We start from the raw sequence: 18,065 nt of genomic DNA, 5'->3' as shown, positions 1-18,065 counted from the left end.
GGGGGGAGGGTGCTCATCCCTGCTTTCTGAGCTACTGGCTCCCAACTTTAGATCCCTAATCTATGAGAGAATTCCTCTTCTATGAAATATAAAGACTTGGGGCTCCCAGGATACAGCAGAAGGGAAATTTGACCACCAGACTCCAAGAAGCCACAATGCCTGGGATAGTCCAGGTGGCAGGCCCAAGGTCCAGCTGGGGTCAGGTTTCCACATGAATTTTTAATGCTTCCAGCCAGACCTGTCAGATGTTCCGAAACCTGAGCATCTCCTTTCATCTTTGTACACGATGCCCTTCCCCATCTCCATTGGGGAGGGTGCGGTAGGGAGGGCAGGTTTGGGACAGCTACCCAATGCCCTTTGGAGAAATGGTTTGGGGGCGGTAGAAAAGGAAATAACCTAATTATTCTCCCACTTATTAGCTGTGTGACCTTGGACAAGTTACTTAACCTCTCTGAACATCAGTGTTTGTTTTTTTCCTTTTGTAAGCTGAGAGTAATAGTGCCTCCCTAGAAGCTGAGGGTAATAGTACCTGCTGAAGGTAATAGTGCCTGCCTAGGAGTAACTGCAATTGCCTGTGGAAAGGTGCCCCATATGTTTATGGTTATTATCTTTCCTCAAGTCCCGCCTCCCTCTCCTGATTTTCTTCCAACCCCAGAAGTGTCTCTGGCTTTTTCTTTGAAGATGGGGGCTTTCTTTAACGGTTGGTTCTGCCATCCCGCCTCAGATCCAAACTGCCCACCTCAAGATCCTTTGGCTTTCCTAGAAACCTCAGATGAGGAGAGGTCAGGGAGATAAGATAGTAGGTGAGGCTGGTGGGGTGAGTGAGGAAGACAGATGGTGAAGCCAAAGCACAGGGGAGAGAATTATGGCAGGGCCCAGATACAGTCTACACTTCTCAGCCAGGTACTGCATGGCCTCCACAGTTCAGAGCTTACTGACACCTCCCTGGTATCACAGACACTCCCTAGCTCTAGCCACAGATCTATCTAGGATCCCTGAATAGAGAAAGAAAGGGAAGACCCTGCTCAGAGAGAAGAGCCAAGTGCAGACTCATTCCTTCTTTACTTCTTTCTCTTCCCTCCCTCCCTTGCTTCCCTCAGATTTGCTGAATCAGATTACCAAAGTGGGGCTTGGCACCCGCATTTTAACAAGCCCTGTAAAGTTTGAGAAACATCTCCTGGAAGGTGGGGTGGTCTGTAGGGGGCAGACCCGAGAACGCAGAGGGAGAGAAGTTACACTTGGTGGCAGTCACAGATAAATATCCGGCGTGGAGAGGGTGATGCCGGGATGGAGACTGAAGAATGGAGGAGGCAAAGTGGGAGAAGACCAACCCAGACTGGGGAGGTGAGGCCCACGGCCAAGGGGAAACTGGGAGCCCTCAGAAGCAGAAGCAGCCGCTCATGGGCTACTCTTCGTGGCGACCTGAGACTCTAAACTTCTGGACCCAGGATGAGGAGGCCATGGAAGAGCCCCCTGTTTCTGGGTCGGAGGGTCAGAGAGGAAGCCTGTCATCCCCGGGACCAGCGTCCCTCCCCTGAGGTTCAAGGCAGAGATATACTGATACCAGTCCATCACGGCCCCGGCCAGAGCCCTCCACCCCACCCCTCAGAACTCAGCTCGGGTCCAGCACCCGCTGACCTTTTCTCTCCCTGATTTCCCCGGCCCCCAGCCCCAGCTCATCTGCATAAAGTTCCAATTAACACGTTTTTCCTTAGCTATTTGCGATCCCAGAACTCACTCCCAGCCAGGGAGCCCGTTTCCGGCCACCTCCTCTTCGCCCTGGAGATAGCGGCCCCATTAACCCCAGCCACCCCACCCACTCCCTGCGGCCTTGACCCCGCCAAGGTAGGGAGTCTGGGGGTGGTGGTGAGGGGCTCACCCTGGGGACGGACTGCGTGGCCAGGTCTGCCGCGGGCCAGAGGCCAGGGCTCTCCGGGAAAAGGCAGGAGCTTGCCCGCCCTTCTTTCTGGGAAGAGATGGGGAGGGGGGCTTCTCCTGGGAGACTTGGGGCGTCGAAATTCCTCGTTTCTCATCCTCCAGCCCCCGCATCCCTCCTCCTCCCCGCTACGCACCCTCTCCCCTCCCCAGCCATCTGTTCCACTCGGCAGCGCCGCGACAAACACGGCTCTAGCTCGCTTCCGCCCCTGCCCAGCCCCCTTCCCAAACTTCCCACGGGAGTGGGGGAATAAGGAGACGCCCTTCTCCTGGGAGGCCAAAATTTCTGCCTCCATCTCCCACTGGGTCCCAAGGCTCAGCTGGGGAAGGGCGAGTCCAGCACACCCCTCACCCACCAATCCCCATCCCACCCCACTCCCGCGCTTCCCTTTGCAAGAGTCGGTGGATCCGGAAAGGTATAGGGCGAGTTCAAAGGAGGGGCAAAGCAAATCGGGAGTCAGGGTTCTGGAGACTGAGACACAGGAAGGGTGGACCTGTGCTAAAGGTTGGGGTTACCTTCCAGCCTCGCCGCCCCCTCTTTCCCTCACTCCCTGTCCCAGGCTGTGCCAACCGCAGCCACGCAGCGCCGCCTGGCGGGCACACCGAGTGCCTGCGCTTCCTCCAGCCCTCGCCCCGCATCCAGTTCACCGCTCTGGGCCAGCCTCCACGAAGACTATTCGGAAAGTAAGGAAGAGTACGGGACAGAGAGCGCAGTGAGACCCAGGAGGTCAAAGTAAGGAAGAGTACGGGACAGCGAGCGCAGTGAGACCCAGGCAGGTCTCCCGGGAGCCGCCGAACCCGTGGGTGGGTGTTGTCCTACTCTGATTTCATATTTGCGAAAAAGGCAATACAAAGTCAGGAATCTGGGCTTGGAGAAGCCGGGTTTCCAGACCCCTCTGAACTTGGTTTCTTATCTGAAAATAGGTCAGTCTTTTACTGACTTCTCAAGATAACTTAAGACAAAGGGAGAGAAAATGGCTTATCTGAAATGCTGTCTTCCAACGCTAACCTTTGGGGATCCTGTACAGGATTTTCTGGGGAGGCTGAATAAGGTCACTCTCAAGCATCTAAGAACTGAGAAGTAGCTTGCGACCTCATTTCTGCCCAACTGCCCAAGAAAGACCTGTGGCTTGGACTCTGCAGTCAACTGGGGGGGGGGGGTACCAAGCTCAGCTCCCAGCTACCTACCACTTGGGCTTGTACCTTAACCTTTCTGGGCTTGTTTCCTCAAATCTATGAAACAGGATGAAGATATTGACTTCTTGGGCTATAGTGCGGGTGAAATGAGATGCTGTAGAACAGACAGATCCTCACTCAGCCTAATCTTCATCCCTCCCTTCTAGGACTCACTCTAACCTCTAAGGCTTATGTCCCTGGGACACAAGCAGGTGTAGGGTGGGGATAAATAAGGTGTGTCTTTCTGGAAGGACTTTTGTCCTCAAAGATGATATCTTCCTTTGATGCAGATTATTTTAGAACCTCTAATTATTTATTTACTTTAAAACCTCCTTTTAATGTTAAATGTAAATATAGTATAGAATGAAGCTTGAAATTTACATGAAGTTTTAAGATATAATAGGAGACTACAAAAAAAGTGTTACTTTCCGCAGGCACCGGAGATGCTCTGGTGGGAAAGTTTGAGTCATCTCTTAGCATTCTTTCTAAAGCATTCTTCCCTGATCCCCTGTATGGAGAAAGGCCAGCTTCCCAGATGTGCCCTAAACCCTGGGAAGTAGGGGGCAGGATCTGGACTCTCTCCAGGCATTAAAGGCAGGGAAGGATTGGGATCAGGGAAGTAAGCCAGACAGCCAGAGACAGGCTCACAAGCCAACCGTCCTACTTAATGCCCAGCTGAGCTGGGGTGAGGAAGAGGGATGGGGGTGCGGCCCCACCTCCACCATCAAAGACAGGCACACACCAGCCAGTCTCTCACTTCCCTTTTTATTTCCTCTAAGACTTGCAAGAAGCAGCACCAGGGAGGGAACCTGCCCTCCAGCCTCTGGAAGGGACCTACCCACTACACCCCACCTGGGACACAGCCAGCACCTCAGGCCCCTTTCTTCTGAGGGAAGGTTGCATTGCACACACACACACACACACACACACATGCATGCATGCATGCACTCTTGGCAGCCGGGTCTGAGGCGGGTAGCCCATTCACTGATCGCACAAGCACCATGAGGGGCCAGGAGGCAAGCCCCTAGGACGAAGGCTGCAGAAAGGGTACCCCATACCCTGGTGTCCTCCAGTCCATAGAGGAAGAAGGCATAATCCCTCTAGCACAGACTGTCTTCAGTCAATGGAGCACTGCTTTGGGGGACTTTTTTTTTTTTAGGGATTCTTTTTTTCCTTTTGTCAAGTCCTTACAAAAATAGAACTCTTGATATTTATAAATCCATAGCCCCTGGCTCTATGTGAATGTTACAGGTAGAAAAGCCACATGGGGCATTCCCTTTGGTTGCTCAGGCCTTGCTGCCTGTTGTCCAGGTCTCGGCCTCAGGAGTCTATGCAGTCACCTCGGGACTGTTGAGCACCTTCAGTGGGCCCGCCCCATTGGCAGTGTACTCCTTCTGGAGCCGGGCACGGTAGTAGAAGAGGTAGGAAGGTAGCAGGAATCCAAGGAGTGAGAAGAGCAGGAGGCCAAAATTCACCTTTAGGACGAAGAGAGAGAAACAGAGTCAAGAAGGTACCTATTTACCCTTCATCATCCTCAGAGATCCTCCTTAGTCTCCACAAGGGTTGACATAGGGGTGGGCAGGGGACGAGACAGGGACATTCCTGGACATCCCATGCCCAGCTGCAGAAGGAATAGCCCACCAGCAGGGCAGATCCCAAAATGTCCAGGCATTTTTGCGGCAGGTCCTGGCTAGAATGAAAAATCCAGCTAGTACTTATTGTGTGCAATCACTGTTCCACCATTATCTCATTTAATGTTCAGCAACCCTGCAAAGTGGTTGAGACTGCTCGGATCTAATAAGGGACAGAGTCTGGTCAGTGGCCACCCTGTATGACAGCACTCTCTAGGTAGATATGAAGAAGGCCACAGCACTGTAGCAGACTGGGCTGGCTAGGCTATTCCAGAAATGAGACCTTATGGGCTGGCAGCTCTGACCACTGGAGATGTTGACCCATGGGGCTCTGTTCAGGGTGGGGAGAGGAGGCTCTCAGGCCCAGTTCAAGGAGCTGGCTGGGATACACAGCCTGGAGGACAGGCAGCTTGGAAGGCCCAGGACAGCGGCCCTCACATGGGGTCTGACTCAGTTCACACCCACCCATAACTCACTGTGTGACTTTGGGAGTAATCACAGCTCTAAGTGTGTCCTTCTCAGGGCTGCTGTGACAAAGATTAAGTGAAAAAAGTATACAGCACACGTGGCACAGGGTGCATGCTCAGTAAATGGCAGTGGTTTCTCATCACAGTTCTTGTGGAAGAAGGGCTTATGTGTGGGTGGCCCCACAGGACAGATGGAAGATCAGCTTCAGGGAGGCAGCTGCCAGCTCAGTGTCAGCAAAAGCCTTTCTGACAACAACAGTGATGCCTCATGCAGGGGTGGGTGCTCCACCATGAAAGGGAAGAACCCCCCTTTCAGGGGTGCTAGAGAGGAGATCCCCGCTCTGGGTGGAACTAGATCAGACCAGTGGCTCCTGAACACCAGCCCGAAGATCAGAATTGGGCCACTTCACAAATCACCCGGAAGCTTATTAAAAACAAGACTCCTGGGGTCAGGCTGAGAGATGCTGATTCAGTAGGATGGGGAATCTGTATTTTTAACACTCTGGGAAAGGTTTCTAAGGGGCAGCCAGCTTGTGAACCCCCAGATTAGAGCCCTCCAAGGCACCTCTGGCTGAGATGAGAGAAGTGAAGGATTCCTTCACACACAAGCCCCCTGCCCTGGCCCCCATGCCAATCCCTGCTCTCACCCAGAAGGGGTCTCCTTGCAGGGGGCCCACCATGGCCATGAACAGTGGCTGCTGTAACAGGGCAAACACAGCACTGATGAGGGACTGCAGGCCCGTCAGCGTCCCAAAGTGGTTGGACGGGAACCTGTCCAGGAGAGAGCAGTGTATGTGGTGGCCCTCTCCAGCCCAGCATCCCTCAGGTCCCTTCCTCCAGATGTCATGGGGTGGTGCTTGAGCGCTCAGGCTCTGTGCATGAGCTTTTGGGTCCCTGCCCTCAAGGGAGGGCATATGCCATGACTTTAGGGGCACAAAGCTGGGTTCTGACACCTCTGGTCTGTGTGCTAGCTGTCCAACCTCTCTGGGCCCCCACCTCCTCTACTAATAACCAGGACAGAAGCAACCTTGCAGGCTATTCACTTTATTCTTTCAACAAATATTTATGGAGCTCCTACTATGTGCCAGGCACTATTCTATGTGCTGAGACAGAGCAATGAAACTAAAAAAAATTCCTGCCTTTGGCTCGGTGCCTATAGTTCAGCGGCTAGGGTGCCAGTCACATACACCAGGGCTGGTGGGTTCGAACCCAGCCTGGGCCTGTCAAACAGCAATAACAACTATAACAAAAAAAAATAGCCAGGCATTGTGGCAGGTGCCTGTAGTTCCAGCTACTTGGGCGGCCGAGGCAAGAGAACCGCTTAAGCCCAGAGTTTGAGGTTGCTGTGAGCTGTGATGCCACAGCACTCTACTGAGGACGACAGAGTGAGACTCTGTCTCAAAAAAAAAATAATAATAAATTCCTGCCTTTTTGGAGGTGACATGCTTATGGTGTAGGTGGGGGTGTGACAATAAGCCAGGAAATGTGGGGGTGCATTACAGGATTGAGTGTGCAGGAGAAAAGTAAGCAGAGAAGGGGGTGAAGGTGGCAAGGGGGCTGCAAGTGTAGCTAGAATGGCCAGGGAAGGCTTCGCTGAGAAGGGGCCCGACAAAGGGGAGAAGGCAGGACTGGGAGCCTTGCAGATCTCTGGAGAATGTTTTATAAACAGGGACCTACTGAGTGCAAATGTGCTGATCAGGGAATATGCTTGGTTGGAGTTGCTGAGGCACAAGGAGGCCCCTGCGGCTGAGGCAGAGTGAGCACAGGAGGGGAGGTCCTGGGGCCAGGTCTTATGGAGCGTTTAAGGCCACATAAAAAGTCTTTGGCTTTTACCCTAAGTGAGGAAAGATGATGGAAAGCCCCAGAATGACATGGAGAGACTTATGTCCTAATAGGGGACTCCAGCCCTTGTGTTAAAATAGACTGAGGGGGCGGTGGCTGTGGCCCAGTGAGCACAGCGCCAGCACCATATACCGATGGTGGTGGGTTCAAACCCAGCCCCGGCCAAACTGCAACAAAAAAGAAATAGCCGGGCGTTGTGTCAGGCACCTGTAGTCCCAGCTACTTGGGAGGCTGAGGCAAGAGAATCGCCTAAATCCAGAAGTTGGAGGTTGCTGTGAGCTGTGATGTCATTGCACTCTACCGAGGGCAATAAAGTGAGACTCTGTCTCTAAAAAAAATTATAAAAATAAAATAGACCAAGGGAGGATCGGGGCAGACATGAAGAGACCAGGGTGCAGAGGCAGCCACAACAATCCCACCAGAGATGACGACAGGTAGGACCAAGGTAGCAGCAGTGGAGAGGAAAAGAACGGGTCAGATTTGGAGTGTGTGGAAGGAGGATGGGCTGAATGTGGAATGGGAGGAAGTGAAGAACCAAGCAGGATTCCAAGGTTTCGGCTTGAGCAGATGAAGGAAAAGGAGCCACCTCCTACCAAGATGTCTGCAGTGAGTGAAGGAAAAGGGGCCGTCCTCCGCCTGCCATAGAAGGACGATGCCCTCACTAATGGTCATGATTTTGTCATCACTATTGTAATGTCCTATGTTACTCCCTCACCCCCACAGGGGAGGGTCACTCACAGCACCTGGCAGGGGAAGCCAGACAGGCTTGTTCATTTTCTCCTTTTTTTTTTTTTTTTTGAGACAGAGGTTACTTTGTCACCCTCAGAGTACCATGGCATCAACCTCAAACTCTTGGGCTCAAGTGATTCTCTTGCCTCAGCCTTCCAAGTAGCTGGGACTGTAGGCACTTGCCACAATACCTGGCTATTTTTACAGATGAGGTAAAAAGCATTTTTATAAATGCTCTGACTCAGGCTGGTCTTGAACTCCTGAGCTCAGCAATCCAACCTCTTCAGCCTCCCAGAGTGCTGGGATTACAGACGTGAGCCACATTTTATTCTTTCATTCAATATTTATCAAGCTCCTGGGCAGGGCCATAGCTCAGTGGGTAGGGCACCAGCCACATGTACCGAGGCTGGCGGGTTTGAACCCAGCACAGCCCAGCTAAAAACAACAATGACAACTGCAACATTAAAAAAAAAAAAAATAGCCGGGCATTTTGGTGGGCACCTGTAGTCCCAGATACTTGAGAGGCTAAGGCAAGAGAATCGCTTAAGCCAGTGGTTCTCAACCTTCCTAATGGCACAACCCTTTAATACAGTTCCTGTGGGTCGTGACCCACAGGTTGAGAACTACTAACTTAAGCCCAAGAGTTGAGATTGCTGTGAGCTGTGACGCCACAGCATTCTACCCAGGATGACAGCTTGAGACTCTGTCTAAAAAAAAAAAAATCAAGTTCCTACCACGTGCCAGGCACTGTTCTGGGTGCTGAGATAGAGCAATGAAATCAAGCCAATGGTTCTGAGGCCAGCCCAGGGGAGAACGGGAACTGGTGGTGCTCAGCATGAAGAAGGAACGTTATAAGGCAAACGAGACTATCACTGGGAAATTTCTTCAGAGCAGACATGGGGAGGAGAGGGGGCCACTTCGAAGGCGGTTCTAGGAACAAAATGTCTTCGAGTATTTCAGTTTCCTCTAAAGAGAGATTTTCCCAAGGTAGAAGTCATCCTGCAGGGGGTGGGCTGCCTTTGAGGAAGTGAGGGGCTCAGAGAGGGCAGGCAGAGTGTGCCAGACAGCTTCCAAGGTCCCCAACAACTCTGAGATGTCAGCATTCAAGGGTGGCGGGAGGGGTGCACTCAGGGGGGTCTGGGGCCCTCCCAACTCTGCTGTGGGATTCCCTGGTTATGGGAGCAAAGGTCAGGAAGGCAGTTAGCCCAGGGGACTCACACTGCAGCATAGAGACTTCCACAGGCAGAGTGGAAGAAACCTCGAACCATGGTGTGCAGGACAAAGGTCACAAACTGAAACCAACAAGAGAGTGAAGAGGTTAATTAAGAAGTATGGAGGCAGGGAGACGGTGGGGTGAAGAGGGAATCGGGACCTTCCTGAGCCCATGTCTGTGTTCTTACCCCCACCAACCCAATCTACTGGGAACACTTTCTGGAGAACCTAGAAAATAGTCAGAGCCAGACCAGGATGAGCACCATGCTTCCTGGCAGGCAGGCGTAGCATGAAACATCCCCTCGGCGGAGTCAGGGGGGTCAGGGAGAGAAGGATGGAAGTGGGTACCTGGAGGTGTAAGTTGCTGATGAGGCAGGTGATGCCGAAACCCACAAGTAGGAAGTTGGTCAGCGTGAACGCATTGATGGCATTGGTGAGCTTCTGGATCTTACGGTAGCGTGGTCTGGGGGACTTGGTGGCAACGCTATCCCTAAGGAGAAAAGGGAGTCACTGGCCACTGCCTCTGCCTCCCCAGAAGCTGCCTGGTTCTCGGCCAGGCCCCCTTCTGATGCCTTCACCGTTGAGGCAGCAAAAAAGGTAGAAACCATTTCTCCAGCTCTGTGATTCTCCAAGTGTGACTTATCCACCCAACTATACAACCATCAGCTAAGCACAGCGGTTCTCAACCTGTGGGTTGCGACCCCTTTAGACTGTATTAAAGGTTCAAGGCATTAGGAAGGTTGAGAACCACTGACTAGGGGCTTTTTTTTTTCCAGTTTTGGGCCAGGGCCAGGTTTGAACCCACCACCTCCAGTATATGGGGCCAGCACCCCACTAACTAGGGGCTTTCCTAACATGCAGACTCACAGGCTGAACCCTAGGCCCCAGAATCTCTGAATTTTGACAAATATCTCCACCACTCCCTGCTTCTCACGCACACTGAAATTTGAGACTCAAGGATAAGAAAGGAAGGTAGAGAATGGAGAATTCTCACATCATCTCTCATCAGAAGCCCCCACAAAGGACCAGGCGCGGTGGCTCACGCCTGTAACCCTACCACTCTGGGAGGCCAAGGCAGGTGGACTGCTTGAGCTCACAAGTTCAAAAGCAGCCTGAGCCACAGCAAGACCCCTGCCTCTAAAAATAGAGGGGTGTTGTGGCGGGTGCCTGCAGTCCCAGCTGAGACAAGAGAATTGCTTGAGCCCAAGAGTGCGAGGTTGCTTTGAGGTGTGATGCCACGGCACTCTATCAAGGGCGACAAAGTGAGACTCTGTCTCAAAAAGAAAAAAAAAAAAATAAGCCCCCCAGGAAGGTGTCTCTGCCCACTAGCCTAAGGAAAACAGATGCCATTCTGAGAACAGCAGCTTAGCCCCTGACTGCTCAGTAAGCTTCTCTGGTGTGATCAAGGGCTCTGAGGCCAGCCCAGGGGAGAGGTCAGCAGGCTGGGGTAAGGGCAAGCAGCCCATCTGTGCTGGACAGAAGGTCCCTTCTAGTGAATCACAGCTATCAGGACCAGAGGGTAGAGGAGGGAGGTTGGGTGCCAGGACCAGGCACCTCACCAGGGAGGGAAGCCTCTGGACTGCCCCTAGACGCCTTCTCTCCTATTCTCCTTCTCCCGTCTTCTTAGAACAAATGGGGACTATTGGGATTAACACAAAGAGAACAAAAGCAGTCAGAACACCTGGTTCCAGACCCAATAGTGGTCTCTAGTCAACAAGAAGCCCCCAGTGACCCCTGCCTCCTAGGATTCCCTGCCTTTGTGCAGTCCTCTCCCACACCGTACCAGGGGTAGGAGGGTTGACCAACAGAATATGATGCAAATGATTGTATCTGGCCACAGGGGAAGAACTGAATCAAAGCAGACCCTCCAACCTAGCCAAGCCGTCAGACCACTGTAGCCCTGACCTCTGCTCTACAGCTTTATGAGAGACCCTGAGTCGGGATCACCCAACTAAGTCACTTCCTGGTTCCCAACTCTTGGAAACTATATAAGATGATAAATGTTTGCTATTTAATGATGCCAAGATTTGGGATAATTTATTATACAGCAATTGATATCTAACACACCAGCTCTATCTCTTCCTGGACTTGAGAAGCCTTTATTTTTATTATTTTGTAATAATTTATTTTCTCTCTCTCTCTCTTTTTTTTTTTTTTCTTTTTTTTTGAGGCAGAGTCTCACTCTGTTGCCCAGGCTACAGTGCCATGGTACCAGCCTAGCTCACAGCAACCTCAAACTCCTGGGCTCAAGCAACACTCTTGCCTCAGGCTTCTGAGTAGCTGGGACTACAGGCTTGTGTCACAACATCTAGTTAATTTTTTGTATTTTTAGTAGAGATGGGTCTGGCTCTTCCTCAGGCTGGTCTTGAACTCCTGAGTTCTAGGAATCAGCCTGTCTCTCCCTGCCAGAGTGCTAATATTGTAGGTGTCAGCCATTGCACCCGGCCAATAATTTGTTTTCTTAAGAGGAGGAATCTCACGATGTTGCCCAGGCTGGTCTCAAACTCCTGGGCTCAAGTGATCCTCCCACCTCAGCCTCCTGAGTATCTGGGACTATAGGTGCACACAGCCAGGCCTGGATTTCTAAGAAGGCTTTAAAATATACCCTTTTTACATAGGTTCTGGAGCTTGCTGTTAAAGGATGTGCAATCTTGAATAAGTTAATTAACTGTGTAACCTACATCTTAGCTTCCTTGACTGCAAAATGAGGACATTTCTTAAAAAAAAAAAAAAAAAAAAAAAAAGATTGTCTTGCTTGAGACCAAGAGTTTGAAACCAGCCTAAGAAATAACACACCGAGACTCTACCTCTACTTAAAAAAACAACAACCAGATAGCTGGGGTAGAACTAAATGAGTTGGTACAAGGTGCCTAGTGCACAGTTAGCACTGAATGTTAGCTATTCTTATTACCAAGCAAGCCATGTCCTTTCTTTTTTTTTTTTTTTTAGAGACAGAGTCTCACTAAGTCTCACTATGCTGTGGTGTCACAGCTCAACTCTTGGGCTTAGGCGATTCTCTTGCCTCAGCCTCCTGAGTAGCTGGGACCACAGGTGCCCGCCATAACACCTGGCTATTTTTTGTTGCAGTTTGGCCAGGGCCTGGTTTGAACCAGCCACCCTGGGTATATGGGGCTGGTGCCCTACCCACTGAGCCACAGGTGCCACCCAAGCCACCATGTCCCTTCTTAGCCTCAGTTTCCTCATCTGTAAAGTGGGTGGGCACCCTTGCTCTCCCAAGGCTCAGCAGAGTGAAATAAGATACTGAATGTAAAAGCACAGAGAAAATGAAAAGCACTGTCTGACCACTTGCTGTCACTATTCCTGTGTGTGTCACCTGGCATCTCTGAGGCCAGTGCCCTCAGCCGGGGTGTCCACACAGTCCTTGATCCGCCAGTCCATGATGTAGCCGATGAGGGGGCAGGTAAGAAGGCACAACAGTTGCATGGCCCCAAAGACAGAGGTGTAGAACCCAACTAGGCAGGACACCGAAGGGAATAAGGTTAGGAGCTGGCATGAGAGAGGCCAGAGAGTGCCTTCCGCCGACCACAGACTCTCAGCTCTCCAAATGCCCAGGGTCACCAGGGTGGGCCCAGGCCCACAGGAGGCCCACCCCCTGCAGAGTGGGCAATGGCAGGTGGGTACAGGCCACGGTCCTGCTCCCCTCTCCCTACCTGTCTCTGATGCCTTTTGGCTCTGTTCGCTTGTCGCTGTGGGGAAGGGGAAAGGTATGGTAAGGAGAGCTCAGCCAGAATGACCCTTCTGTACCCCACACCCCCTACAGGCCTCCACAGCGCCTCACTCTGCTCCTGGCCGCCGAGCATTATGAACTCCAGCATCTTGTTCATGGCAGCCATGTAGAAGATGATCCGCAGCTGGGTCAAGCCCATGGTGAGGAGGCTCCACAGGAAAATGGGGGCACAGAGACTCTTTCGGAAAGGGACAGACCCTGGGGAGATAGCAGGGAGTGCCTTTGAGCCCTAGCCCACCACGGCCCTCTGTCCTAGCTCATGCAGTTCTAGCAGGAGGCTCTGTGTCACTAACTACATAATGCCCAGCTAATTTTTCTATTTCTCACTCTGTCACCCTAGGTAGAGTGCCACAGCGTCCTAGCTCACAGCAACCTCAAACTCTTGGGCTTCAGCAGTCTTCTTACCTTAGCCTCCCAAGTAGCTGGGACTATAAGCGCCTGCCACTGCACCCAGCTAGTTTTTCTACTTCTGTTTATTTATTTATTTTTATCATTTTATTATTGTTATTATTGGTTTTTTTGGAGACAGAGTCTCACTATTGGGCTTAAGCGATTCTCTTGCCTCAGCCTCCCAAGTACCTGGGACTACAGGCGCCTGCCACAACACCTGGCTATTTTTTTTATTGTTGTTGCAATTGTCCTTGTTGTTTAGCAGGCCAGAGTCGGGTTCAAACGCGCCAGCCCCGGAGTATGTAGCCGGCACCCTAACCACTGAGTTAGGAGAGCCAAGCCTAGTTTTTCTCCTTTTAGTTGAGATGGGGTCTAATTCATGCTCAGTCTGGTCTGAAAGTCCTAAGCTCATGTAATCCACGCTTTCCAGAGTGCTATTATTATAGGTGTGAGCCACCATGCCCAGCCAACTATGTAACTTCAGGGAGGGACAGATGGTGAAGGGAAAGTTCAGGGTCCCATGCCCCCAAGTTCTCACCCAGCTCTATAACTCTATACAGAACATTGGTAGGTGACCACCTATGCTTTCAGGGGTCCTCAAACTTTTTAAGCAGGGGGCCAGTTCACTGTCCCTCAGACCATTAGAGGGCCGGACTATAGTTTTTAAAAAAAACTATGAACAAATTCCTATGCACACTGCACATATCTTATTTTGAAGTAAAAAAACAAAACGGGAACAAATGCAATCACACCGCCTCATGTGGCCTGCGGGCCGCAGTTTGAGAACCCCTGGAATATTCTGAAGCGCCTACCTTGGGCTACACACTTGACATGTATTATCTCATTTAATCAAATCTGACAACAGAGCTGGGTGCAGTGGCTCACGCCTGTAATCCTAGCACTCTGGGAGACCAAGGCAGGTGGATTGCTTGAGCTCACAAATTTGAGACCATCCTGAGCAAAAGTAAAACACTGTCTCTACTAAAAATAGAAGAACTCAGGCAAGAGGATCGATTGAGCCTGAGTTGGAGTTTGAAGTGAGCTATGACACCACAGCACTCTACCCAGGGTGACAGCTTGAGACACTGTCTCAAAAAAAAAAAAAATCTGACAATAGCCCTGTCTTTACCACATTTTACAGGTGAGGAAACTGCAGCTCACAGAGCTCTATGACTTGCCCAAGCTCACTGGGCCTGGAAGTACAGACTCACAGGGCCTGATTCTGGCTCATGCCCTTAACCACTCTGCCTCTGAGGATGGGCAGCAACAGGGGAGACCATCCTCCACACACCATTCTGCACCTTACAAAGAGCTTCCATGTCTGCTGTGGTATTCAACTGTCACAACTAACTTCCCTGTGAGGTAGGTGTTATTAGTGCTAGGCTAAGCAATAAGGAAATGAAGAGCAAGATGAGGTGGTCTACTCAAGTCACATGGCCCATAACTGGGAAGCAGGCCTCAAACCCCCATCTTCTGAGTCCAAAGGACTTCTTCCTGCAAGGCATGATGGTTCATTCCTATAATCCCAGCATTTGGGAAGCTGAGGTGGGAGGATCACTTGAGGCCAGGAGTTCAAGATCAGCATAAACAACATAGTGAGCCCTCCCCCATCTCTATCCCAAAAAAGGAACTTCTTCCACTAATCATAGAGCCAGCAGTCCTGAGGTTTCAAGTCCCTTGGGGAGTGGTCTAGACAGGTGGGTGCAGCTCCTCCTATAGCCAGCAGGGGGCATCGCCAGCCAGGTGCTGGAGGGCTCTGGCCAGTTGACTCTGGCTTGGCTGCACCTGATGCAATAGATTCATAGGTTGCAGGGTGCTCAAAGGAAACCAGCTGCCCCACAGGATCAGGAACCCTACTACCCCCATTCTGGAACCTCCTCCCTCCCCCATCCTGAGAATCCAATAGGGTACCCCCAAAGCTTTGATTTCCCCAAGCTTTGATTTCCCCACCTGTAAATAGGAAGCATGCTCCACCTACATCATGGGTTGTTGTAAGGACTGAGAGAAGAAATACTCAGACATGAGTGCTCACTAAACATAAGCAGCCACCCTCCCCATCCCCCAAGGCAGGCACCTTGATCAGACGAGATACTTACTCTCAGGAAGTTTTCCCGAGGTACCACGAATATCCTGGGATGAGATGAAGACATCATTCCCCTCCTCCAGGCTAGGGGCCTTCTGGCTCAGCCGCTGGCCCACCATGGTCACGTGAGTATAGAAGCGGTCACCTGTCACCTTGTGATCCAGGGCCAGCCCACTGAGCTTGATCTTCTTTCTGCCAGCAGCCAGGCCAGAGAGTGTGGGAACTAGCCACCAAAGCCCAGCCCCAACAGTCTACCGCTAGGCAGCTGGCCCAGTCTGACCCAGCTCAACATGCCCAATAATAAGCTTCCAAATGCAGGGATCCTGTCTGTGTTGCTCAGAACCTGCCCCAGGGATCAGCTTAGCACAGATGCCCAGTACAGAGTACATCAGCTGCTTTTCACTTGGGCTGTCCCCATAAAGGAGGAAGCATTAAAATCTCAGACAGGAGTCAGCCCTCTGACTCCCCCTTTTAATTGTGTGACCTTCTGTTATTAATGGAGTCAATAATAGAATCTACATCACATAGCTGTCTGAGAATGGCATGGGGGCTAAGTACAGTGCCTGGCATACAGTAGGCACTCAATAACTGCCAGTTACATGACTGTCACCCTAGGTGCTTATTGTGGAGCATCACCCCCTACCCCTAATGAACTGATATGCAGCTGGGAAACCTTGGCATTTAGGTTGCCCCACAAAAGGTGGGGTGCTTGGTTATTTTGTATCCCCCTTTTGTGTCTACATGGCATCTGGTGCTATTGCTGGGGTCCCTCTGATCTCATCCAAACCCACAAAGGATAATACCAATAATAGTTACTATGTTTTGGTCACCTGTTATGCACCAGCCCTATGACTTAAAACACCTGTGGATGGATAGGATCAGGCCCACTGCACAGATGAGAAACAGAGCTCAGAGAGCTCAGGCAGTCTGCCCAGCTGAGATCTAAGCTGAAGTCTCCCTGACTCCAAAGCTGACTCTCTCCATCCTGTCACCACAGCCTGGCTCCCCTTCTGCAGCTGAGGAGTCCCTGCCCACTCCAGCCACTCACGTGTAATTAACTTCCTCGGGGGCAGGAAAGGCTTCAACAGGCCAGTTGAGGGCACAGTTCAGAAAGATAAGGCAGGCCAGGCCGGACCAGGTGAACATGATGACCACGAAGGCCACACCAGCATCATAGATCAGCTGTGGGAGGAGAGGAAAGGCTCACAGGGGAGGCCCGTTGGCCCTAGACTCCAGTCAGGTATAGCCCAGGGCTCAGAGGCCTTAAAAAAAAGTCTCTTCTATCCAACTTTTTGTGCCCAATTTGCAGATGAGGAAATTGAGGCCAGAGGCAAAGAGTCAGATCCAGAAGACACACTATTCCTCTTCCTTTTTCACTCAAGTCTCCCTAAAGAGGTGTGAAGAAGTTCCCACAGAAGTATTGAAGTTGCTGGCCACTCGTTTAAAATGTCATTGAAATCTCAATTGTTATCTTAAAAAGGTACACTCATTTTGCCCATAATTCCACTAACATTCATCTTTATTTTTACACAAAAGTGTCCAGGCTGGGTGCAGTGGCTCACGCCTGTAATCCCAGCACTCTGGAAGGCCGAGGCAGGTGGATCATCTGAGCTCAAGAGTTTGAGACCAACCTGAGCAAGAGTAAGACCCCGTCTCTAAAAAACAAAAATAGGCAGGTGTTGTGGCGGATGCCTGTAGTTCCAGCTACTGGGGAGGCTGAGGCAAGAGGATCGCTTGAGCCCAACAGTTTAAGATTGCTGTGAGCTATGACACTACAGCACTCTACCGGGGGAAAGAAAGTAAGACCGTCTCAAAAAAAAAAAAAAAATTGTCCACTTCATATTAGGTGCAAAGGAAAAATTAATACTCTACGTTTAACAGGACTTACTGGCACATTCCCTGGGGGAAAGGCAAGCCCAGTTTGTGAAGCCTCGTCCCATCTTTCACAGGTGGTCCTAAGTGGCACAACTGAGTGATTTGGGAGGAAGTGCTAGTCCTCTGCCTAAGGTCTCCTGAGCCCAGGACAGGTAGCTTCAGAATTGGTTGGGATTTTGTGTGCAGAGCTATCAGCCCTGCTCATGGGAGATCTGGAGCACAGAGATGATGTCCTCCTCCCATCCTTCCCATACTCTCCACTAGAATGACTGATGTCTGCCCTACACTCAGGCTCCAGCTCAGAGGTCTACTTGTGCCTGGGAAAACCTTTGCTTCCCCACAGCAATAGGCCTTGAGGCCTTTTCCTCCTCAGGGGCAGGACAGAACTTCAAAGAGCCATACCCACACATGTGTGAAGGTGAAATCTGGTTCCTCAAACTCTACTCCTTTAGTTGAAGAGAAAAGGGAACCACTCACCCTCTATGCCTGCCCACCAGAAAACTTGATGACAACCCATCCATGCACATTCTCACTGTCAAACTCCTTTGGAGAGTCTGAGCAAAAGTACCTTCTAAACTAAAAAATTAACTGCCCAAGGTAGAGTGTGAGGAGCACATCATGGCTTAGTAAAGGATTCTTTGATATCTTTTGACAGAAGAAGAAACAGAAGCCCCTGGCTTGCCCCAGACTAAAACTCAGATCTCCTGGCTTCCTGGTCCACCACACTGACCTGTCCAGGGATACAGCCTGGAAGGGACTACATGTTTGATCTCAGATCAAGTCACTCAGCTTTGTCTGAAGATGTGGAAAAAGATATGGCCCCAAAAGTTGGATGAGGCCAAGGAGTCAGGGACCTTGAATGCATGTGAAGGGGTTGGACTTAATTTTATAGATAAAGCAAAACCAGTGAAGGTTTTTCAGCAGGTGTGTGGGCCAATTCTCCATCAAAGGTCATTCAGGAAGTCATGGGAAAGATG

The 18,065-nt window shown here is 51.0% G+C and overlaps 1 protein-coding gene across 4 annotated transcripts in view; it reads right to left on the bottom strand.

Moving 5' to 3' along the window:
* Window positions 1-3,857: 3,857 nt before the first annotated feature.
* Window positions 3,858-18,065, bottom strand: part of SLC43A1 (solute carrier family 43 member 1) — a 28,528-nt gene continuing 14,320 nt past the window's right edge. For 3 of the 4 annotated variants that reach the window (XM_053561793.1, XM_053561794.1, XM_053561795.1), the window contains exons 7-15: window positions 16,262-16,395; window positions 15,227-15,405; window positions 12,792-12,938; window positions 12,664-12,699; window positions 12,327-12,465; window positions 9,341-9,482; window positions 8,999-9,072; window positions 5,857-5,980; window positions 3,858-4,586 (exon numbers count right to left, since the gene is read on the bottom strand). In XM_053561793.1, coding sequence (XP_053417768.1) covers window positions 4,440-4,586; window positions 5,857-5,980; window positions 8,999-9,072; window positions 9,341-9,482; window positions 12,327-12,465; window positions 12,664-12,699; window positions 12,792-12,938; window positions 15,227-15,405; window positions 16,262-16,395 — 1,122 coding nt within the window. In that variant the 3' untranslated portion in view covers window positions 3,858-4,439. The remainder of the gene's footprint in view (window positions 4,587-5,856; window positions 5,981-8,998; window positions 9,073-9,340; window positions 9,483-12,326; window positions 12,466-12,663; window positions 12,700-12,791; window positions 12,939-15,226; window positions 15,406-16,261; window positions 16,396-18,065) is intronic. The other variant, XM_053561797.1, reaches the window with a different exon arrangement.

Source organism: Nycticebus coucang, chromosome 14 (assembly GCF_027406575.1).
Source record: "Nycticebus coucang isolate mNycCou1 chromosome 14, mNycCou1.pri, whole genome shotgun sequence".
Taxonomy (NCBI): domain Eukaryota; kingdom Metazoa; phylum Chordata; class Mammalia; order Primates; family Lorisidae; genus Nycticebus; species Nycticebus coucang.
The sequence above is the reverse complement of the archived record's forward strand: the minus strand, read 5'-3'. Positions and strand labels throughout refer to the sequence as shown.